General features: G+C 50.3%; 6 protein-coding genes across 6 annotated transcripts; 2 read left to right on the forward strand and 4 right to left on the reverse strand.

Moving 5' to 3' along the window:
* Positions 1 to 571: 571 nt before the first annotated feature.
* CI109_103590 (uncharacterized protein) lies at positions 572 to 2,068 on the forward strand (the record flags this gene model as incomplete). Its single annotated transcript, XM_032001911.1, has 5 exons — positions 572 to 760; positions 823 to 1,051; positions 1,120 to 1,243; positions 1,293 to 1,547; positions 1,609 to 2,068. The coding sequence occupies 5 exons, from the start codon at positions 572 to 574 to the stop codon at positions 2,066 to 2,068; spliced, it is 1,257 nt and encodes a 418-aa protein (XP_031864074.1).
* Positions 2,069 to 2,546: 478 nt separating this feature from the next.
* On the reverse strand, positions 2,547 to 3,454 carry CI109_103591 (uncharacterized protein; the record flags this gene model as incomplete). Its single annotated transcript, XM_032001910.1, has 3 exons — positions 2,547 to 2,677; positions 2,778 to 3,286; positions 3,417 to 3,454. The coding sequence occupies 3 exons, from the start codon at positions 3,452 to 3,454 to the stop codon at positions 2,547 to 2,549; spliced, it is 678 nt and encodes a 225-aa protein (XP_031864073.1).
* Positions 3,455 to 3,786: 332 nt separating this feature from the next.
* Positions 3,787 to 6,847, reverse strand: CI109_103592 (uncharacterized protein; the record flags this gene model as incomplete). The annotated part of the gene is made up of 9 exons (XM_032001909.1): positions 3,787 to 4,009; positions 4,069 to 4,428; positions 4,482 to 4,597; positions 4,659 to 4,737; positions 4,788 to 4,874; positions 4,928 to 5,133; positions 5,197 to 5,263; positions 5,317 to 6,254; positions 6,356 to 6,847. The coding sequence occupies 9 exons, from the start codon at positions 6,845 to 6,847 to the stop codon at positions 3,787 to 3,789; spliced, it is 2,568 nt and encodes an 855-aa protein (XP_031864072.1).
* Positions 6,848 to 7,220: 373 nt separating this feature from the next.
* Positions 7,221 to 10,350, reverse strand: CI109_103593 (uncharacterized protein; the record flags this gene model as incomplete). The annotated part of the gene is made up of 3 exons (XM_065967333.1): positions 7,221 to 7,962; positions 8,019 to 10,140; positions 10,272 to 10,350. 3 exons carry the CDS (start codon positions 10,348 to 10,350, stop codon positions 7,221 to 7,223), a joined length of 2,943 nt encoding a protein of 980 aa, XP_065823405.1.
* A 696-nt stretch (positions 10,351 to 11,046) lies between these two features.
* Positions 11,047 to 13,281, reverse strand: CI109_103594 (uncharacterized protein; the record flags this gene model as incomplete). The annotated part of the gene is made up of 8 exons (XM_032001907.1): positions 11,047 to 11,097; positions 11,153 to 11,424; positions 11,479 to 11,689; positions 11,743 to 12,096; positions 12,150 to 12,280; positions 12,336 to 12,752; positions 12,808 to 12,958; positions 13,012 to 13,281. 8 exons carry the CDS (start codon positions 13,279 to 13,281, stop codon positions 11,047 to 11,049), a joined length of 1,857 nt encoding a protein of 618 aa, XP_031864070.1.
* A 264-nt stretch (positions 13,282 to 13,545) lies between these two features.
* On the forward strand, positions 13,546 to 16,526 carry CI109_103595 (uncharacterized protein; the record flags this gene model as incomplete). Its single annotated transcript, XM_032001906.1, has 10 exons — positions 13,546 to 13,765; positions 13,820 to 14,041; positions 14,112 to 14,410; positions 14,466 to 15,054; positions 15,108 to 15,616; positions 15,678 to 15,767; positions 15,839 to 15,982; positions 16,049 to 16,195; positions 16,255 to 16,341; positions 16,413 to 16,526. The coding sequence occupies 10 exons, from the start codon at positions 13,546 to 13,548 to the stop codon at positions 16,524 to 16,526; spliced, it is 2,421 nt and encodes an 806-aa protein (XP_031864069.1).
* Between the last annotated feature and the right edge of the window lie 31 nt (positions 16,527 to 16,557).

Consider the following 16,557-nt stretch of genomic DNA (forward strand, 5'->3'; position numbering starts at 1 on the left):
CATCCCCGATTGGCTCATGGTTTAGTGTCCACACCTGAAACGGCACTACGACGACACACGGTCAACAACCAACCAACCCAACCCTCAATTCTGCTCAATCCTCTTTCTCAATCCTATACTCATTTCTACTCCATCACTACATAATCAATCAACTATACTCACACCGACAAGCTCGACACATTCACACTCTTTTGTACCAATCTACTGCTCGCTCGCATAATCACTCCCGCCTTCGACGACGAAACCAAACAAAAGGCTCATTCCTATCAGTTTGGTCAAGTTTGAAATCAACATCCCCTTCCTTTTTCACAAAGTCTCCCTTGGATCATCGCACATCCAACTAGCCACTGGACTGAACGCTCTTTCTCTGCACCTCCCTCGAGCATCTTTGTTGCATGGACGAATCGTATTCTGAAAGAGAGCAATAAGCTACCGTTTACTAGGTGTACTCTTGTCGTACTTGGATAGAAGGGTCATAGCGTCAACACAGTGTATTTCGCTCAATCGACGTTGGTCAAACCCTCCTTTATCGTACAAACCATCATCTAACAAACCATCGACAAACAACATCATGCGAATCTCTTCCACCTTACCCCTGCTCTTACTTCCCTTCGTCTTGGGGCATGTTGATCGTTTACGATCTATCCATCATCCATCCCGGCGCATCGCTCTCAGTCAACGTAACGACTCGGAAGATGTTGTCAAGCGAGCAGAGGGTGTTTTGGCCGGTATCATAAGTGACGACAAGGATGATCGAACGGTGAGTGCAATCCTGTCAACCTTTCTAAACAGGTTAAACTGACTGCAATCGTCGCCGCATAGACCGCCGTCACCCCTTCGACTACACCATCACTGGTCAGAACTTCTGCTATCTCGACCGCCCAGCCAACCTCCACAGTAGCGGTTTCTACTCGACCGCTCGACATCGACACCTCTTCTCTCGTTGTTCCAGTGCGACCATCAACGACATCATCAGCAGTCGTTAGTGTGACTGGCATCAGCTCTATTGCTAGCACTGGAACAGCGTCAGCCATTATTGGGTCGAACAGCAGTGAGTCATAGAAGAGTACGTCAAGGTTATCGGATCGATCGCTCATCTTTCTGCTACTGATCTCGCAGCTCTGACATCGACAGTCTCCGCCAGCGTTGGCACAAACATAACGGCCAACGCTACATCCACCGCTGCGTCTACCACCACTTCTTCCTCGTCTTCGTCCTCTGCTTCAGATATGCAAACATCTGCGTGAGTACCCAGTCGCAGAAAATGTGTTCATCAACTGACTCTATCTCAGCTCCGTGCACTACACTACCGATGCGGCGGGCCAAACCCAGATGGTCACCGTGTTCCTTACTCAAGCCGCCGCCTCAGAAGCTGCTGCCACATCTACCTCCTCCGCTGCTGCGACGTCAAAGAGCGGTGGCAGCATCTCTACAGGAGCTATCATCGGTATCAGTGTAGCTGTCGGTGTCGTGGTCATAGCTTTGATCGCGTTTGCGGTGTGGAGGATGAAGAGAAGGACGAGTGATGAGGACGAGGCTATCAGATGGTGAGTGATCTTTGATCTTATGTGGTGGTGAACAGCGATGCTAAAACTCCGTTTCTCTCAGGCCTGAGCTCAACAGACATGGCGACTCGTCAGCCCATCACGCTCTCCCCGCTCGCCAAACCGGTCAACACGGTTTCGAGACCAACCCTCTCGAGCGATCACTATCCAATTCGTCTTCAATCTTCGCCCCTTCATCACTTGCGCCTCCTCACTCGGCCGCTCCGATGGCATTGAACGGATCATCGTTCGGTGCTGCCTCTTCTCTCGAGGAGGAATACACTGCCATGTCAGAGAAGTACCCTGGCGGTCCTCCCAGTCACGACGATCACGACAACTACACTTCCTTCCCTCCTCCTGTGGAGATGGAGCATAGTTCTACTGGTGGTGCTCGACCGATGTATGGCGTGCACGACGATGAGAACGAAGATCCTTATGGCGGAATGTCAATGGCCAATCCACACCATGTGACATACCCACATCCGGCTGTTACCGGTCCCAACACCAACTATAGAATCGAGTAAGGCGGTTGTGGGAGAGAGGTGTTGCTGGGCAGCGCTTCGACTATCTTATGTATTTTACGATAATTATGATTTCAAACTTTTTTCTATTTTGAAAAGCATTTACATATTAACATCTTTGATGCTCTAAAGAACTGTTTTGCGAAGATACCATTATCATGCAATACTATTATGTCGATTTGAGGATGTGCATACCGTATCACGAAGGGAGCAAGAGAAGAATGTGGGGGAAACACTGATAACAAAGCAGGGTACTAATTCTGTTGTCGTACAAGCAAGGTGGTGGGAAAAGAGACTCTTTCTTTAAATATGAAATCAAGATACAAAGATAGAAAGGCTGTCTAGACTTCGAGAAATCAAACGGGGTCCGACGACTTTCGTAACATCGAAGAGCAAAAAGACAAGTTATGGTCGCTGACGAATGTGGCTCTGGGCGGTCAACTATAGTCATGGAAAGCGGAAGATCGGACCTCTCTTCCTGTTATGCGGCGAGTTGATAGGTTTTGCTATTGACTGCTCCTTGTGATGAAATGAGGAAGCAGTAGCCATTCGTGGGCGGAGATGTTCGAATGTGGCGGTGGTTGAGGGAGGAACAGAAATTCGAGTTATGGTCTGCAGGATAGAATACAACGATCAGCGACTTGTATACGAGATCAGAGATCATCACGAGGATAATCATAGTGGCAGGTACATGTATCACGACCTGACTGACCTGGTCTCTGATCTTGAACACGTCCGATTCTAGCAGACTCCTCACGTTCTTCCATGTCCAAACCTAAAGCTGTCCTATCAACTTGCCATCGTATGAACCACGGTTTCTTCTCTTCCTCCTTCCTCTTCGCCTCGCGCATCTCCATTCGGACCTCTTCATTAGACGAGAGGGCGAAATCTTCTCGGGCAAAAGAGAATTCCCATTCCAGGTCCTTCTTCTTCCTCTTCATCTTCTTCCCGGAAGGACGACTTTGGGTCTTTGTCTGTACGACTGAGTCGCCTTCTTCCGCTTCGTGATTCTCATCCCGGTTGCGCTCTTCTGCACTACCCACCGATGCTACCTTCATGTTTTTGTGATCGCTCGTAGATGGAGAATCAGACCTTGAAGAAGATCCTGAAGTGTCGCGAGGAGGATCAAAAGACGGATCAAGATAAGAGAAGAGCGGTTTTGGACTTGGTCGAGTTGCTCGAGATCTCTTGCTTTGACGGTATTGCCTCTTCGTACGGTTCCTATCGACGTCCCAATGATCGATATTCAGCCGTAGACATCCTCGCTGCCCGCTCAAAAGTAATACGATACTCAATAAAACCGAAAAAATGGGGGAGCAAGAAGGAATCAGCAAGGGAGAAAGACACTCACAGGGTACTAGAGACGTAATTTATACCTGCTCGAGGCATCGTGTGTGATTATATGGATGGTTTGTTCAAGCTAAATCACGTACAGATCAAGAGAGAGTGAGTCAATTCAAGCGAAAAAGTGAGTGGAAGTGAGAAGAGAAGGAAAGAGAAGATAGAATAGAAAATGAACAATGCAAGAGGAAATCTGTCACAACTCTCGACAAGTGGCAACATTCACAAATCAGCCGCGCACAGACCTCTCTTCGCTACAGTATGTTTCCTGATCATCATACTTGAGTTCCTATGAGAGGTGTGCATAACGATGATACACAATGATGCTACAAACTAAACTACACATGCAAATTCGGACAAAAATCATTAAAATCCCTTATCTAACCGTACACAACCCTCCTAGGCTGATCTTCGTCATCTCTCAACTCTTCCACTCCATCTTCGAGAATTTCTAACGGTCGACTCTCGGTTCTACCTCCAGGAGGAGTCGTGGAGCTTCCTGATTGCGAGGAGGATGAGGGTGGTATTTGAGCGTTGGGGTCTGGTGAGCTCGTAATGACGATGTCGTCCTTCTCGATACCAATCTTGACGATTTCCCCATCACTATTCCAGCATGTTAATTAGCACGTTACTCATCTCGGAGTCAGTTTGACTGCACTCACAGTATAGACCCTTCTAACAATTTCCCTGCTACTTGTGTGACGACTTTATCCCTAATGACTCTCTGCACGGCACGAGCACCAAACTGCTCCGAGTAACCCTTGGACGCAAGCCAGATCTTTGCCTCGTCCAACACATCAAGAGTGATTCTTCGAGGGTTCAATCTCGTTTGAAGCTCCTTGAGACGAAGTGCCACGATATCGAGGATAATGGACGGTGGAAGTTTGTTGAACACAAGGAGTTCGTCGAGACGGTTGATCAGCTCTGGTCGGAAGAATTGACCGACGGATTTGAGAACCTCGGATCGAGTAGCTTCGGTGATCGAGCCGTCGGGGTGAGTCGCTTCGGATTCGTACAGAGCTCTGCAGGTTGAGGTCAACAGGATGAACATGATACCGAGGTCTGTTGAACTTACTCAGATCCCAAGTTGGATGTCAAGCAGATGATTGTGTTCTTGAAATTCACTTGTCGACCTTGACCATCGGTAAGCACACCCTCGTCAAGGATTTGCAAGAGAATGTTCGCCACATCCTGATGACTACCGTCAGCTACCTCCGTCCACCTTTATACAAACTCTGAAGCTCGAGCTTACGGGGTGGGCTTTCTCGATCTCATCGAATACGACAACAGCATAGGGTCGACGACGAACTGCTTCCGTCAATTGTCCGCCTCTATGTCACAGTCAGCACTGACCACCATGAAACACCATGATACGACTCACTCCTCGTATCCTACGAAGCCGGCAGTCGCTCCAATCAATCGAGATACCGTATGTTTGTCATGGAATTCCGACATGTTGAGTTGTATTCTGCGACAATTCTGTCAGCCGCAATGCTATAAGTGACGAGCAAGGCGACTTACAATGCTCGCTTTTCGTCTGCAAACAAAAAGTCTGCCAAGGACTTGCACAGCTCGCTCTTCCCCACACCTGTGGGACCAAGGAAGAGGAACGATGCGAGGGGTCGTGAAGGCGATTGCAAGCCAGCTCGAGACAGTCTGACGGCATTGCTGACAGCGTGGATGACCTGATCTTGCCCGACGACTCGTTGTTTGAGCGACTCCTCCATCTGTGGGCAATACGCATCAGTATGTAAATGCTGCATCGGATAACGAGGCAAGAGGACACTCACGTGAACCAGACGTTCCCTTTCACCCTTCAGCAAGTTCGAAACAGGTATACCCGTCGACTTCGCGACTCTGCGACAACTGATCAGCATCGGCCAACTCCGTTCGTATCGCGTACGACTTACACTACGGCGATGTCCTCACTGGTGACTCGATCTCGCATCGCCATATTAGGTTCTTCCTCGTTCTCCGCCGCCAGCTCCGCTTGAGCCTTTGGTAATCTAGCCTGAAGCTGTGGGATAGTTGAGAATCTCAACCTCGAAGCTTTTTCGAAATCGCCGTTCCTCTGTGCGTTCTCGAGATCAATGTTGGCCTGTTCGATCTGTTCCTTTATCGCCTTGATCTCGGCAACTCTTTCTCTTTCCTGAGCCCAAAGATCTGCCAATTTCCTCTGCTCTTTCTTCTTCTCCTCCAACTCGGACTCTACCTTCTCTCGTCTACTGACGGAGAACGGATCATCCTCATTTTTCAATGATTCCCTCTCAATTTCGAGAGTGACGATTTCCCTATCGAGGTTCTCCAAAGCTGTAGGTCGAGATTCCTGCGAGAGTTTCAAAGCTGAAGAAGCCTCGTCGACGAGATCGATCGCTTTGTCAGGCAGGTACCGGTCGGGGATATACCGATCTGAATACAGAGCAGCAGTGACCAGAGCCGAGTCGGCAATCTGGACTCCAAAGTGAACTTCGAATCGAGTCTTCAAACCACGAAGGATTGATATTGTCGATTCCACCGAAGGCTCATTCACCATAATCGGCTGGAAACGTCTTTGCAATGCCGCATCTTTCTCAATCGTCTTTCGATATTCGTCGAGCGTCGTTGCTCCGACCAGTTGAAGACCGCGTGCCAAAGCAGGTTTGATCATGTTCCCTGCATCGAGAGAGCCTTCTGCCTTTCCGAGGTTAAGCAAGGTGTGGATTTCGTCAATGAAGACGATCACTTTGCCTTCTTCTTCTTCGATATCTTTGATGAGGGCTTTGAATCGACTCTCGAACTCGCCTCGGACACCAGTGCCTGCGAGCAACATCGATAGGTCGAGGGAGAGTAGTCGTTTGTCGTGCAAGGACTGACAACAGGCAATTCGTCAGCTCTGATGACCACGAAGAAACAGAGGTAATACTAAGGTACAAGCATCGAGATGATAGAGCGGAACGGTGGAACACTTACCTCCGGAACTTCCTTATTCACGATCCTGGTTGCCAACCCTTCCAAGATCGCCGTCTTTCCTACACCCGGTAAACCCAACAATACCGGATTACTCTTCGTCCTCCTACTGAGAATCTGGATCGTACGTCTGATCTCTTCGTCTCTTCCTATCGTAGGGTCCAGCTTCCCTTCTTTTGCTAATTGGGTCAAGTCTACTGAGAATTGTCGGAGAGTCTCCCCCTTCTCAGGTTGTTGAGGTCCACCCATCATTCCACCTCCGGGGAAACGCATACCGCCAAATCCACCACCACCACCGTTGGGCGGACCTCCACCGGGTGGCTGTCTAGGTGGTCCTTGTGCATACGTCCGGATCGCATTTGGTGTGCGGGAAGGACCATGAGTCGGAGGCTGAAGTCGTGAGAGGAGAACGGGTCGAGAAGTGAAGGTAAGCGTCGATGTCGATGTCGATATCGGTAGTCGAGCTGTTCTCAGAACATGTTTTCTAGCTAGCATGTTGTTCGTGCTGTACCAATGCTGGGTATTTGTATGAAGAGATCTAAAGAATGTGTGTGTGTCTTCTGCGTGCGATGCGGGATACGTTGACGAGTCTGACTTGATATATAGCGGACGATTTCTCAAAAGTCCAATCAAGTTGGGTGGCAATAACAATCAACGATTACTGGAAAGTTCCGGTTCATACCCGATTGATCTAATCTCTTGTCACGTGATACCTGCAACACATCCTACAGCTATTTCATCATCACGTTGCTATGCTAAGATGATACTAATTTCAATCTGATGTACGATAGTATTGAGGATGATATAAAGGTGACACGGGCACAACAGACACGATAGAAAACACTCCACTTTCATTATATAGCGCATCTCACATGCCAGATCCACTTGACGACTGACCCTCCAATCTCTCATCTGCAATGTTGAAACCCAGCCCCCTGACACCATTTTGACTACCTCTTCGACTTCCCGCCCCGCTCGTCCTCCTTGGTTGTGCAGCTGGAGGTGGAACCACCTGTTCCTCGACTCGTCTCGGCTCCATGGGCCAATCGCGTGATGCAGGCGAGGGAGGTCGAGGTGGTGCAGTTTCACCTTGTCTCAATCCCAATAACGCTCCGACATTCTGGAATCGACGCCACGTCTCCACTGGTCTTGGAGAAGGTGCACGAGCCCTGTGAGGGTTGTCAACCGGAGGCTGGACACCCGGAGATCGTGGAGCCCGATGACCTTGTGACTCGAGCGCCAGTTGTCGGGACAAATCGCCATCCAGGAGATGAGCGTGTGCATGAGTAGGAGGCGCCGCGGGCGGGTTCGGATTTCTGACCGGGAAAACAGTCGGGTTTCTCGGTTGTCTTATGGGAGTCGGTGCACCTGGTGCAACGGGAGGCGGAGTCGTCCCGTCGGCACCGGGCTGACCTCGACCAGGAATGATTCCTGCCGCTCTAGCCGCTGCCAGGGCCCTCGACACCACTTCGGGGGACAGACCCATCTGCAAGCCGATTTGATAGTCTTCTTCGTCCTCCCCACCTGTACCGGCCGGTGGACCACGAGATGGTGGCGCGGACGACTCGGTCGGAGCTGATCCCGGTTCCTGGTCGCTACGGGAGCTACACCTGAAGGGAGATTCAAATGTCAGAATCAACCATGGTTCGATTCGTCAGCAACTTACCAAAACCTGTGTCCTTCTTGCCAAGCCCGACTCTGACACTCCTTGCTACAGTATTTGGCCTTTCTACATCTCCTACATTTGGCAAACTCTCTTGGGAACTTCTCCCATCTCCCACAAGACATGTTTGCACACTGTCTTATCCCTCCTCTCGCCTCATCTTTTCTACAAGCATTTCTCATGATGACCCCTGCCCAATACTGAATTTCTGTTGGTACCTTGAAGATGAGAGGGTCAGATGGTGAGGGGCGGAAGGTGAATCGTTCGACCAAGGAGAATATATCAGGCGTTTCAGAGTAGGCTGGTCGTTCCGGGAGAGGATTAGCGACGTAGTCGAGACCAAGGTCGAAAGTGTGATGCATAGGTCGTCGAGGATGATGGAATGCAGTCCGGACGTGCGGGTATTTTGATAGATACGCGAGAAGTTGCAATGCGAGAAGAATGCTGTCGTCCGAGTACCGGTTGCCATCAGGATTGAGGAGAGAGCTGATGCCGACGTATGAACCTAGATCTTGGAAACCACGGGGTGCACCGTTTGCGATGATGATTTGAGCCTGATCAGGAGCGGTGGGCGGTGCATCCTGACCAGGCGCTTGTCGAGGGGTGGCAGCTTCGACCGGGGCAACACGAGGAGTTTGCGCAGCACCCGGTTGACCAGGAGGAGCACCTGCTTCCATATCGAGTCTCGCCTGCTCAGCTGCGATTGCTTCTGGATCGGGCTCGTCAAGCTCCTGGCCAGCTGTCGTCTCGATGATCTCGACATTTGGCGGAGGTCCAGGCTCATCGGGTACAACTGTCCCGCCACCCTCCATCGCCTGAGCATTGGCCGCAGCGATTCCTGCAGCGATAGTCGCGGTGGGAAGATCAATATCCTCTCCTCCATCTGAGGTTCCACTCCCCGCAGTATTTTCGCGCCGTCTCTCATTTCGAGGTGCCAAATTCATTGGTCGTCCAACGATAGTACCTCTTCTTCCACTTCTCATGTTTTCTCCGCTCTCATTCCTCGTCGGTGTCCCCATTGGACTTGATTGCGTGCTCAACGGGTCTTGTGCGAGTTGCGGTATTCTGGATGATCCAAGGTTCAAGGCGGGAGGTCTCAAGCCTTGAGAGACTGCGTTGATATTACTTTCCGAGGTGTTTCGAGGCATCGCATTTGAGGTCTCATCGCCAGACAAGGAATCCACAACGCTTGAAGCTTGACTTTGCGTTTCGCGTTGTACAGGTCGAGTTGGGATTGGCATGGTCATCGGCAGGAAACTTGTGGATGCTCGAGGGGTGGTCGAAGGTTGAGTGGGACCGACGTCACTTGCCTCATCTTCTTCCCGCTCCGCGTCTTCCACGTCGATACTCGCGTCATCTGCATCGATCGACGCATCGTCCGTCTCTCCTCCTTCAGCATCTGCCATATCGACATCGGTATCAACGTGGGGTTCTTGCGGCTGGGGTACTGGAGATGGGACAGGAGGGATGACCGCACCCCAAGAGATGTTGGAGATATCGAAGCCGAATGCTGCGGCGGCTTGTGTGGCCAGACCACTTGCACCATTCTGTGTGGCAGACGCTTGTGTCCGCGATGGTGTAATGTCTTCTGGTGCGGTGTGTTGGTGACTTCGACTATGATGATGTCGATGACCTGATCTTTCTCCTTTCTCTCGTTCTCTTCTTCTCAGATTCTCCGTACCAGGGACCGGTACTCCCGCCGCATAGGCATCCACAGCTGCTTGACTTCCCAGATGACCTGCGAAGATCGACACGCCATGATCCTTTAACCAACTTTCCAATATCTGAGCGACCAAATCCAACGCTCCAGACTGAACCACTCTTGTTCTAATCTCCTCGCTCCCTCTTACTCCGATATTGACCACACACTGAAATGCCAAACTGTGTTTTAGCGAATTGGCTCGCTCCATGGTGATCACTCTGGCTGTAGGTGGTCCGCTCAAACCCCATAGATCTTGAGGAATGGGATTCTCTTTTGGTAAACATGATTCGCGTAAGATGTCGAGTAGTCGTTCGAGACCGCCATCGATCGTCAGGATTTCACGAATACGCGGAGAGGTGGAAGTGAGGTAGGTGAGTGAGGTGAGACTATTCAGTAAAGCGAGGGGGCTGTTGGTGTCAAGTGCTGCAATGGAGGGTGGAGTGTCAGCACACATAGATACCGCAAGGGCACAGACGAGAGAAAGAACGGGTAGTGAGGTGTAGCGAAGTGTCATAATCGACTGTACACAATATACACTGCAATTGTGGGCTCACCTCGTCGATCATATATCATATGCGTGATGTTTGTCACCGCCCGGTTCTGGGGCGGGAAAGTGTAATTGGACTCTCGCATGGTGCCAGTCGGGATGGGCGAACGAGCTGCCGCTGCGAGAATGGGGTGCATTAGTCTTACCGATGTGGACATCAATATACAGACCGAGACTACTTACGAGTTCGATCGTATCACACTGTAGTATCACCAGTATACTCGAAAGGCGCGATGATTCAGCTTGGCGAGGTGTGTATGTGTATCTGAATTGCGTTGCTGGACGTAAACGTAAAGTACAAACTGACAATGCTGTCAACAACGACAGTGCTGACTAAGCTGTGAGAGGATAACAACTCGAGCAAGTGACGAAAGTATAGAACCAAGTGATACAATGTATATACGTAGATGAAAGGTTGTACTTGTTGGTTGTTGGTTGTTGGTTGTTGCGTTGCTTTGGTGAAAGGCGGGGCCGGTTGGATCGCATCTCGCATCTCACCGGTTAAAGTTAAATTACGTATTACTATCACTGACTGCTGCAGCACACGCCTGCTCAGTGCTATTCCAATGCTTGCTTTGTCATCACAACCACGCTGCATGCTGCACGCTTCTCCTGCACACGCACAATGCACATGCATAGAAGGATATGCGTGGTCCGCCTCATACCTCGGTCGTACATTGTATACATGCTTGTGTATATCTGCAAGAGGGTTTCATAACCTCGCCTATTGCTTCGTATTCCTCCGTCACCAACCACTTGTCCTTGCCTAAGTGCTTCGATGCCTAAGTCCACAGCTTGATCAGACCGTCCCACGAGGCGGTAACCAATTTGGACTGTTTGAAACTCGTCAGTGGTACGCCACAGCATGACATATCTGATATCACTCACGTGCTCATTAGGCAACCAGACATGATCAATTACGACCTCCTTGTGCGCTCTCAGTCGCTTGACAATCTTGCCCGACTTCCAATCCCAGAACACCATATCACCATTACCCGTTCCTGATGAGATGTACTTCCCATCAGGTGAGAAGCCGATCGCACAAGCGTAACCCGCAACAGTGTGGCCTGCAAATCGCTTCTTCTTATTTTGTCGGAAACTACCGTCGGCAGAATAGACGAGAATCTGATTATCAAGAGATTGACAAGCAAAGTATTTGTCTGAGAGGGGAAATGTTAGCTTGTAATTCGCTAGAACATAGGTAGATCACTCACTGCTGGGATGTAAGGTGACCGCGGGCATAGAGTGCATATAAGGCTCCGCGATGTATTTGATCACAACCGGGATATCGTAGTCCCATCCTCGGATGGTCTTGTCGTCTGAAGTCGTCACGAAACGTCTGTTCTCATCTACGAAAGTGATAGTGTTGACGGGACCCAGATGTTGGTCGTATGTCTGAATGATCTCGTGTGCTCGAAGATCGTACTAAGGCTACAAGTCAGCAACGGGTTTATTACGATAGGGATCGAGTGACATACCTGGATGATCTTCTTGTCCTGCATACCCGCAAGGAAGATGTTCTGTTTATCGTTGTCCGGGTTGAATTTGACCACATTCGGCACTTTACCGTTGGAGAAAGCCTGGATACATTTACCCGTCTCGGTGTCCCATAGCTTGACCGTTCGGTCATACGAAGCAGACAAAAATTTGTCACCTTTGTTATTGAAATTGACGTCCTTGACGGCTTGCGAGTGACCGAGGAAGGTTCGTAAACAGTTTCCGTCGTGATAGACGTCCCACAATTTGACCTTTGTGTCCATACTGGCACTAAGTAATAAGTGACCACTTCTGGGGAATAATCGCACAGCTGAAACGGCTTTGTTGTGTCCGGTCTGCAGCGTAATCGATTAGCATATCAACAGGAGCAGAATGACATAACACTCACCCAAGTATGTATGCATTTCTCTGGAAGGTAGGCATTTGGAGGGGCGGCACCATCTGATGGGTTGAGCTTGACGTCGGTGTCGGTGGGGATATGCATGTATGTTCTTCCAGCATAATCGGTGAGTTCCTTGCCTATTTACAACATTAGCACGTCCCGACCACCACGAGTTACTCGCTCTCCACTCACCATGGAAGATACTCTTCTCCTCTCTGGCAATCTTCATCTTCTCCTTTGCTACCTCTGCCGCCTCTTCTCTTCTCCTCTTCTCCTCTCTCCACTCCTCCGCCTCCTCCTCCACTACAGGATCTACATCCTTCTCTCCTTGCCACTCTGCCCAAGGTCCCAAGTATGCTCCTTCGCCTTCAACCACACCTAGATCTCCCTTCCCTCCTCGTTTTCGTTTCGTCTCTTTTCTTTCTGATCGGGATGGTCGCATTGTCTCAATGGAAGCGTAACCGTTTTGATGAGCGTTGTTGAGTGAACCGACGATGGGTTGTGATTCGCCGCTATGTATGGAAGGATTGAGAGCGTAACCGTGTACATCGAATGTCCGTTGCGCCATCAAGAATGAATAGTCATCCATCGCTTGTTCCTCCACATGACCTGAAAGTGAGCGTCAGCTAAGCTCAACAAGTAGTGTACGATCGTTGCAACATACCAGACAGAGTGTTCATCCCCTTGTTCTTTCGCTGATTAAACGGGTCGACCGGGCCAGCGACAGGTCTTGTCATATCCTCGTAGGTCAGGTTGACATTCATGACCTTGTCAGTCGGTCTTGTGATGATAGCCAATCCAGCTCCATTGGGGTCCTGAAGCGAAACCATATGAGCTTGAGATGCATGAACCAATTCAACAGACGTACCTCTTTCAGAACGTCCGGCGCAGCCATCACCGCCAACTTTTCACCCCTCTTCACCGACTCGTTCCCATTCTGTCCATTCGTACTCGTCAGTCCAAACGCATCTTTCCTTGCCTGTTCCTCCAACTTCTCATCGTCTTCTTCATCATCGTCGGCTGTTGTCGAGGGTTGCGCGAAACTACCACTGGGAGGAGGGAGGGTGCTGCTGGATCCGACGGCAACGGAAGGGGACTCGTCATCGGATGATTCGTAGCCTGAGAGAAGGGTGGCCATTTTGTAGGTGTGTGTCCGTTCTTGGACTGAAGATGAACAAGTTACAAAACGGATATGAATGAGAGTATCAAATGGTTAGAAGTAGAGGGACAGCATGAAAGCGAATACCAGGAATAGTGAGCCTGATATCAGTAGCTGCATTAAACTACCTGAGCCTGATTCTGGCCAGGTGGAGGCTATTGACACCAATCCTCGATTTTTGAATTTCCTAGCTTCAACTGCCCTCTTCTCCATCTAACATACCTAACCATCACGCAACGCAGCATGGCAGCCCCTCTCACACGCTTGCGAGCGGTATCGCAAGATGCAGGTCCGAGTGCTCCGAGAAGTACTCGCGAAAATCGACGAGCCTACCTCTCGCCCGACTTGCTGAGGACGTACAAGCTCGTTGCAGGAGACTGGGTATTGTTAAACTCGGAGAAAGAGCAGGAGAAGGGAACCGTGGCTGTTCAGCTATGGCCAAGGGTCGGATTGGAAGATGATGGTGAGCCATAGAGCTCAGGAAACCTTCAAGTCATAGCTGACATGAATCCTTTAGTGGTACTACTTGCCCCGTTGCAGCTTGTCAATCTCTCTGGAATCGAAGTCGATATCTATCGCTTCAAGCCTGACATGTTCAGTCTTGGCAGATTGAAGAGCATCACTCTCGATGAAATTCCTATCCCAGATCCGACTGTTGCTTCAAAGACAAAACTCGTGGTTGATCCTAGTAGTCCAAGGGAGAAAGCATGGTGTAAAGCCGCATTGAAAGAAGCCCTTGGTCAGTTCCTCATCCTGGACGTCTTGTTCGACCTCTTGCAGAGCGTAACTGACTTTCAGTACCATAACAGCATCCGCCACCTTTGTTCGTGCTGGACATCGATTCACCATTGGCGAGACGGAAAAGACGTCCAGGCGGTTCGAAGTGATTAGCGTCGAAGTGTCGACCAAGGAGCCAAAGAAGGGAGCTGCAAACCTAGAGGACGGGCTTGGGAAACTGACATTGGCCTCGAGCGAGGTGGACGAGAAGCTGCAGGTCTACGAAGTACAGTGGAAAACGGAGGTGATCGTGTCCGGGGAGGAGAAGGACACAACGTCGTCATCGCAAGGTGAAGGAGATGCACCAGGAAAGGTCACAAACAATGGACCGGTGAGTTGTATCGACGGAATGCTATAGTACCAGCATGTTCTGATACTTTACGTAGTCCAAAACACCCGATGGTCCTATGCCTTCGTACATCAATCTTTACACCCCCTCTCAACCTCCCACAGCCGCGTACGCCCTCCTTGGTGGATTGCAACCCCAAATCCAGCAGATCAAATCTCTCCTTGATCTTCCACTTCTCCAACCGGCTCTTTTCACTCTATTCGGTCTCACACCTCCCAGAGGTATCCTGCTTCACGGTCCACCTGGAACAGGAAAGACTGCACTCGCACGTGCTGTAGCGGCGTCCGCTCAATGCTCATGTATCGTCGTGAATGGTCCAGAACTCTCCTCGGCATATCATGGAGAAACAGAAGAACGACTTCGAGGCGTGTTTACGGAAGCCAAGAAACGCAGTCCGTGTATAGTCGTCTTGGACGAGGTGGATGCGTTGTGTCCGAGAAGAGATGGTGGAGAGGGAGGTGAGGTGGAGAGACGAGTCGTGGCAACGATGTTGACACTCTTGGATGGGATGAGTCAGGATGGGCCAGAAGGAGAAAGGGTGTTCGTCATCGGTGCAACGAACAGACCAAATAGTCTTGATCCGGCTCTGCGTCGACCCGGTCGATTCGATCGCGAAATAGAGATTGGTGAGTGGACTTCTCGAACGATTAGTGTTACACCTGCTGATTGTTGTATTCAGGCATACCCGACGCTCCCGGCAGACGACAAATTATCGACATCATGCTATCTAAGATGCCTCATTCACTTACCGAACAGGACATCGCAACTCTTGCCTCTCGAACGCACGGCTATGTTGGAGCCGATCTATCTTCCCTCATACGCGAATCCGCCTCTGCTGCGATCCAGCGATGGTATTCCTCCAACCCACCGCCAGGCAGCACACCGACCTTGACCAACACGGATATCCTCACAACCTTACCGACGATCCGGGCATCGGCGATGCGAGAAGTTTTCGTCGAGACTGCAGAAGTACGTTGGTCTGATATCGGAGGTCAAGATGAGGTCAAGCAGAAACTTCGAGAGTGTGTTGAATGGCCACTCACGCATCGAGACACATTTACGAGACTCGGTGTGGAAGCGCCACGAGGTGTCCTCTTGTATGGTCCACCAGGTTGTAGTAAGACTATGACGGCCAAGGCTCTGGCCACGGAAAGTGGTATCAACTTTATTGCGGTCAAGGGGCCAGAGGTGAGCTGAGCAAAACCACGTTCTACGCAATCGTGCACAAGCTAACGAAGAATCTAATTAGCTTTTGAACAAGTATGTTGGTGAATCCGAAAGAGCTGTGAGGGAGATCTTCCGTAAAGCGCGAGCTGCTTCACCCTCGATTGTCTTCTTCGTGCGTACAGTGCAGCCTTCTCCTTCCCTCAATGCTGCAGCACAGACTGATATGCAAGCGTTGACTTGCAGGACGAAATCGACGCGCTCGGGTCTGCGAGGTCGGACGATCATACTCACTCTGGTGTGCTCACTTCCCTGCTCAACGAGATGGACGGTATCGAGGAGTTGTCAGGAGTGACGGTGGTGGCAGCGACCAATCGACCCGATGTCCTTGTGAGTTCGCTTTGGTTCTTCACAAAATGGTCCAAAAGACTGACTGAGCCGTTTTTCACGAATCAGGATTCTGCCCTGATGAGACCCGGTCGACTTGATCGGATCCTCTATGTCGGTGCACCAGATTTCGCGACGAGATGTGACATTTTCCGAATCAGACTCAAGACAATGGCCGTAGAGCCAGGAATCGATATCGAAGAATTGGCCCGTATCGTAAGTTACCCTCAAAGAGATAGATATATGTTGCTTATGCTGTGGTCATTCGTGCGTAGGCCGAGGGATGTTCAGGTGCAGAAGTCGCTTCGATCTGTCAAGACGCAGCTCTAGCAGCAATGAACGAAGATCTCAACGCACCATATGTAAGTTTTGTCTGACCTGAAGCGAGTCGAAATAATCCTGTGTTGTGCTGACGTTCCGTTATGCGACATAGGTCAAACGAACTCATCTTGTTCACTCAGCTCAGACGGTCAGAAGGAGAATCACACCTGATATGATCGAATTCTTTGAAGAATGGCGAGATCAATCAGGTGTCAGAAGCGCTTAGACGAACTGGAGGACTTTTAAAGGGTAATCCC

This window comes from Kwoniella shandongensis, chromosome 6 (genome assembly GCF_008629635.2).
Source record: "Kwoniella shandongensis chromosome 6, complete sequence".
Taxonomy (NCBI): domain Eukaryota; kingdom Fungi; phylum Basidiomycota; class Tremellomycetes; order Tremellales; family Cryptococcaceae; genus Kwoniella; species Kwoniella shandongensis.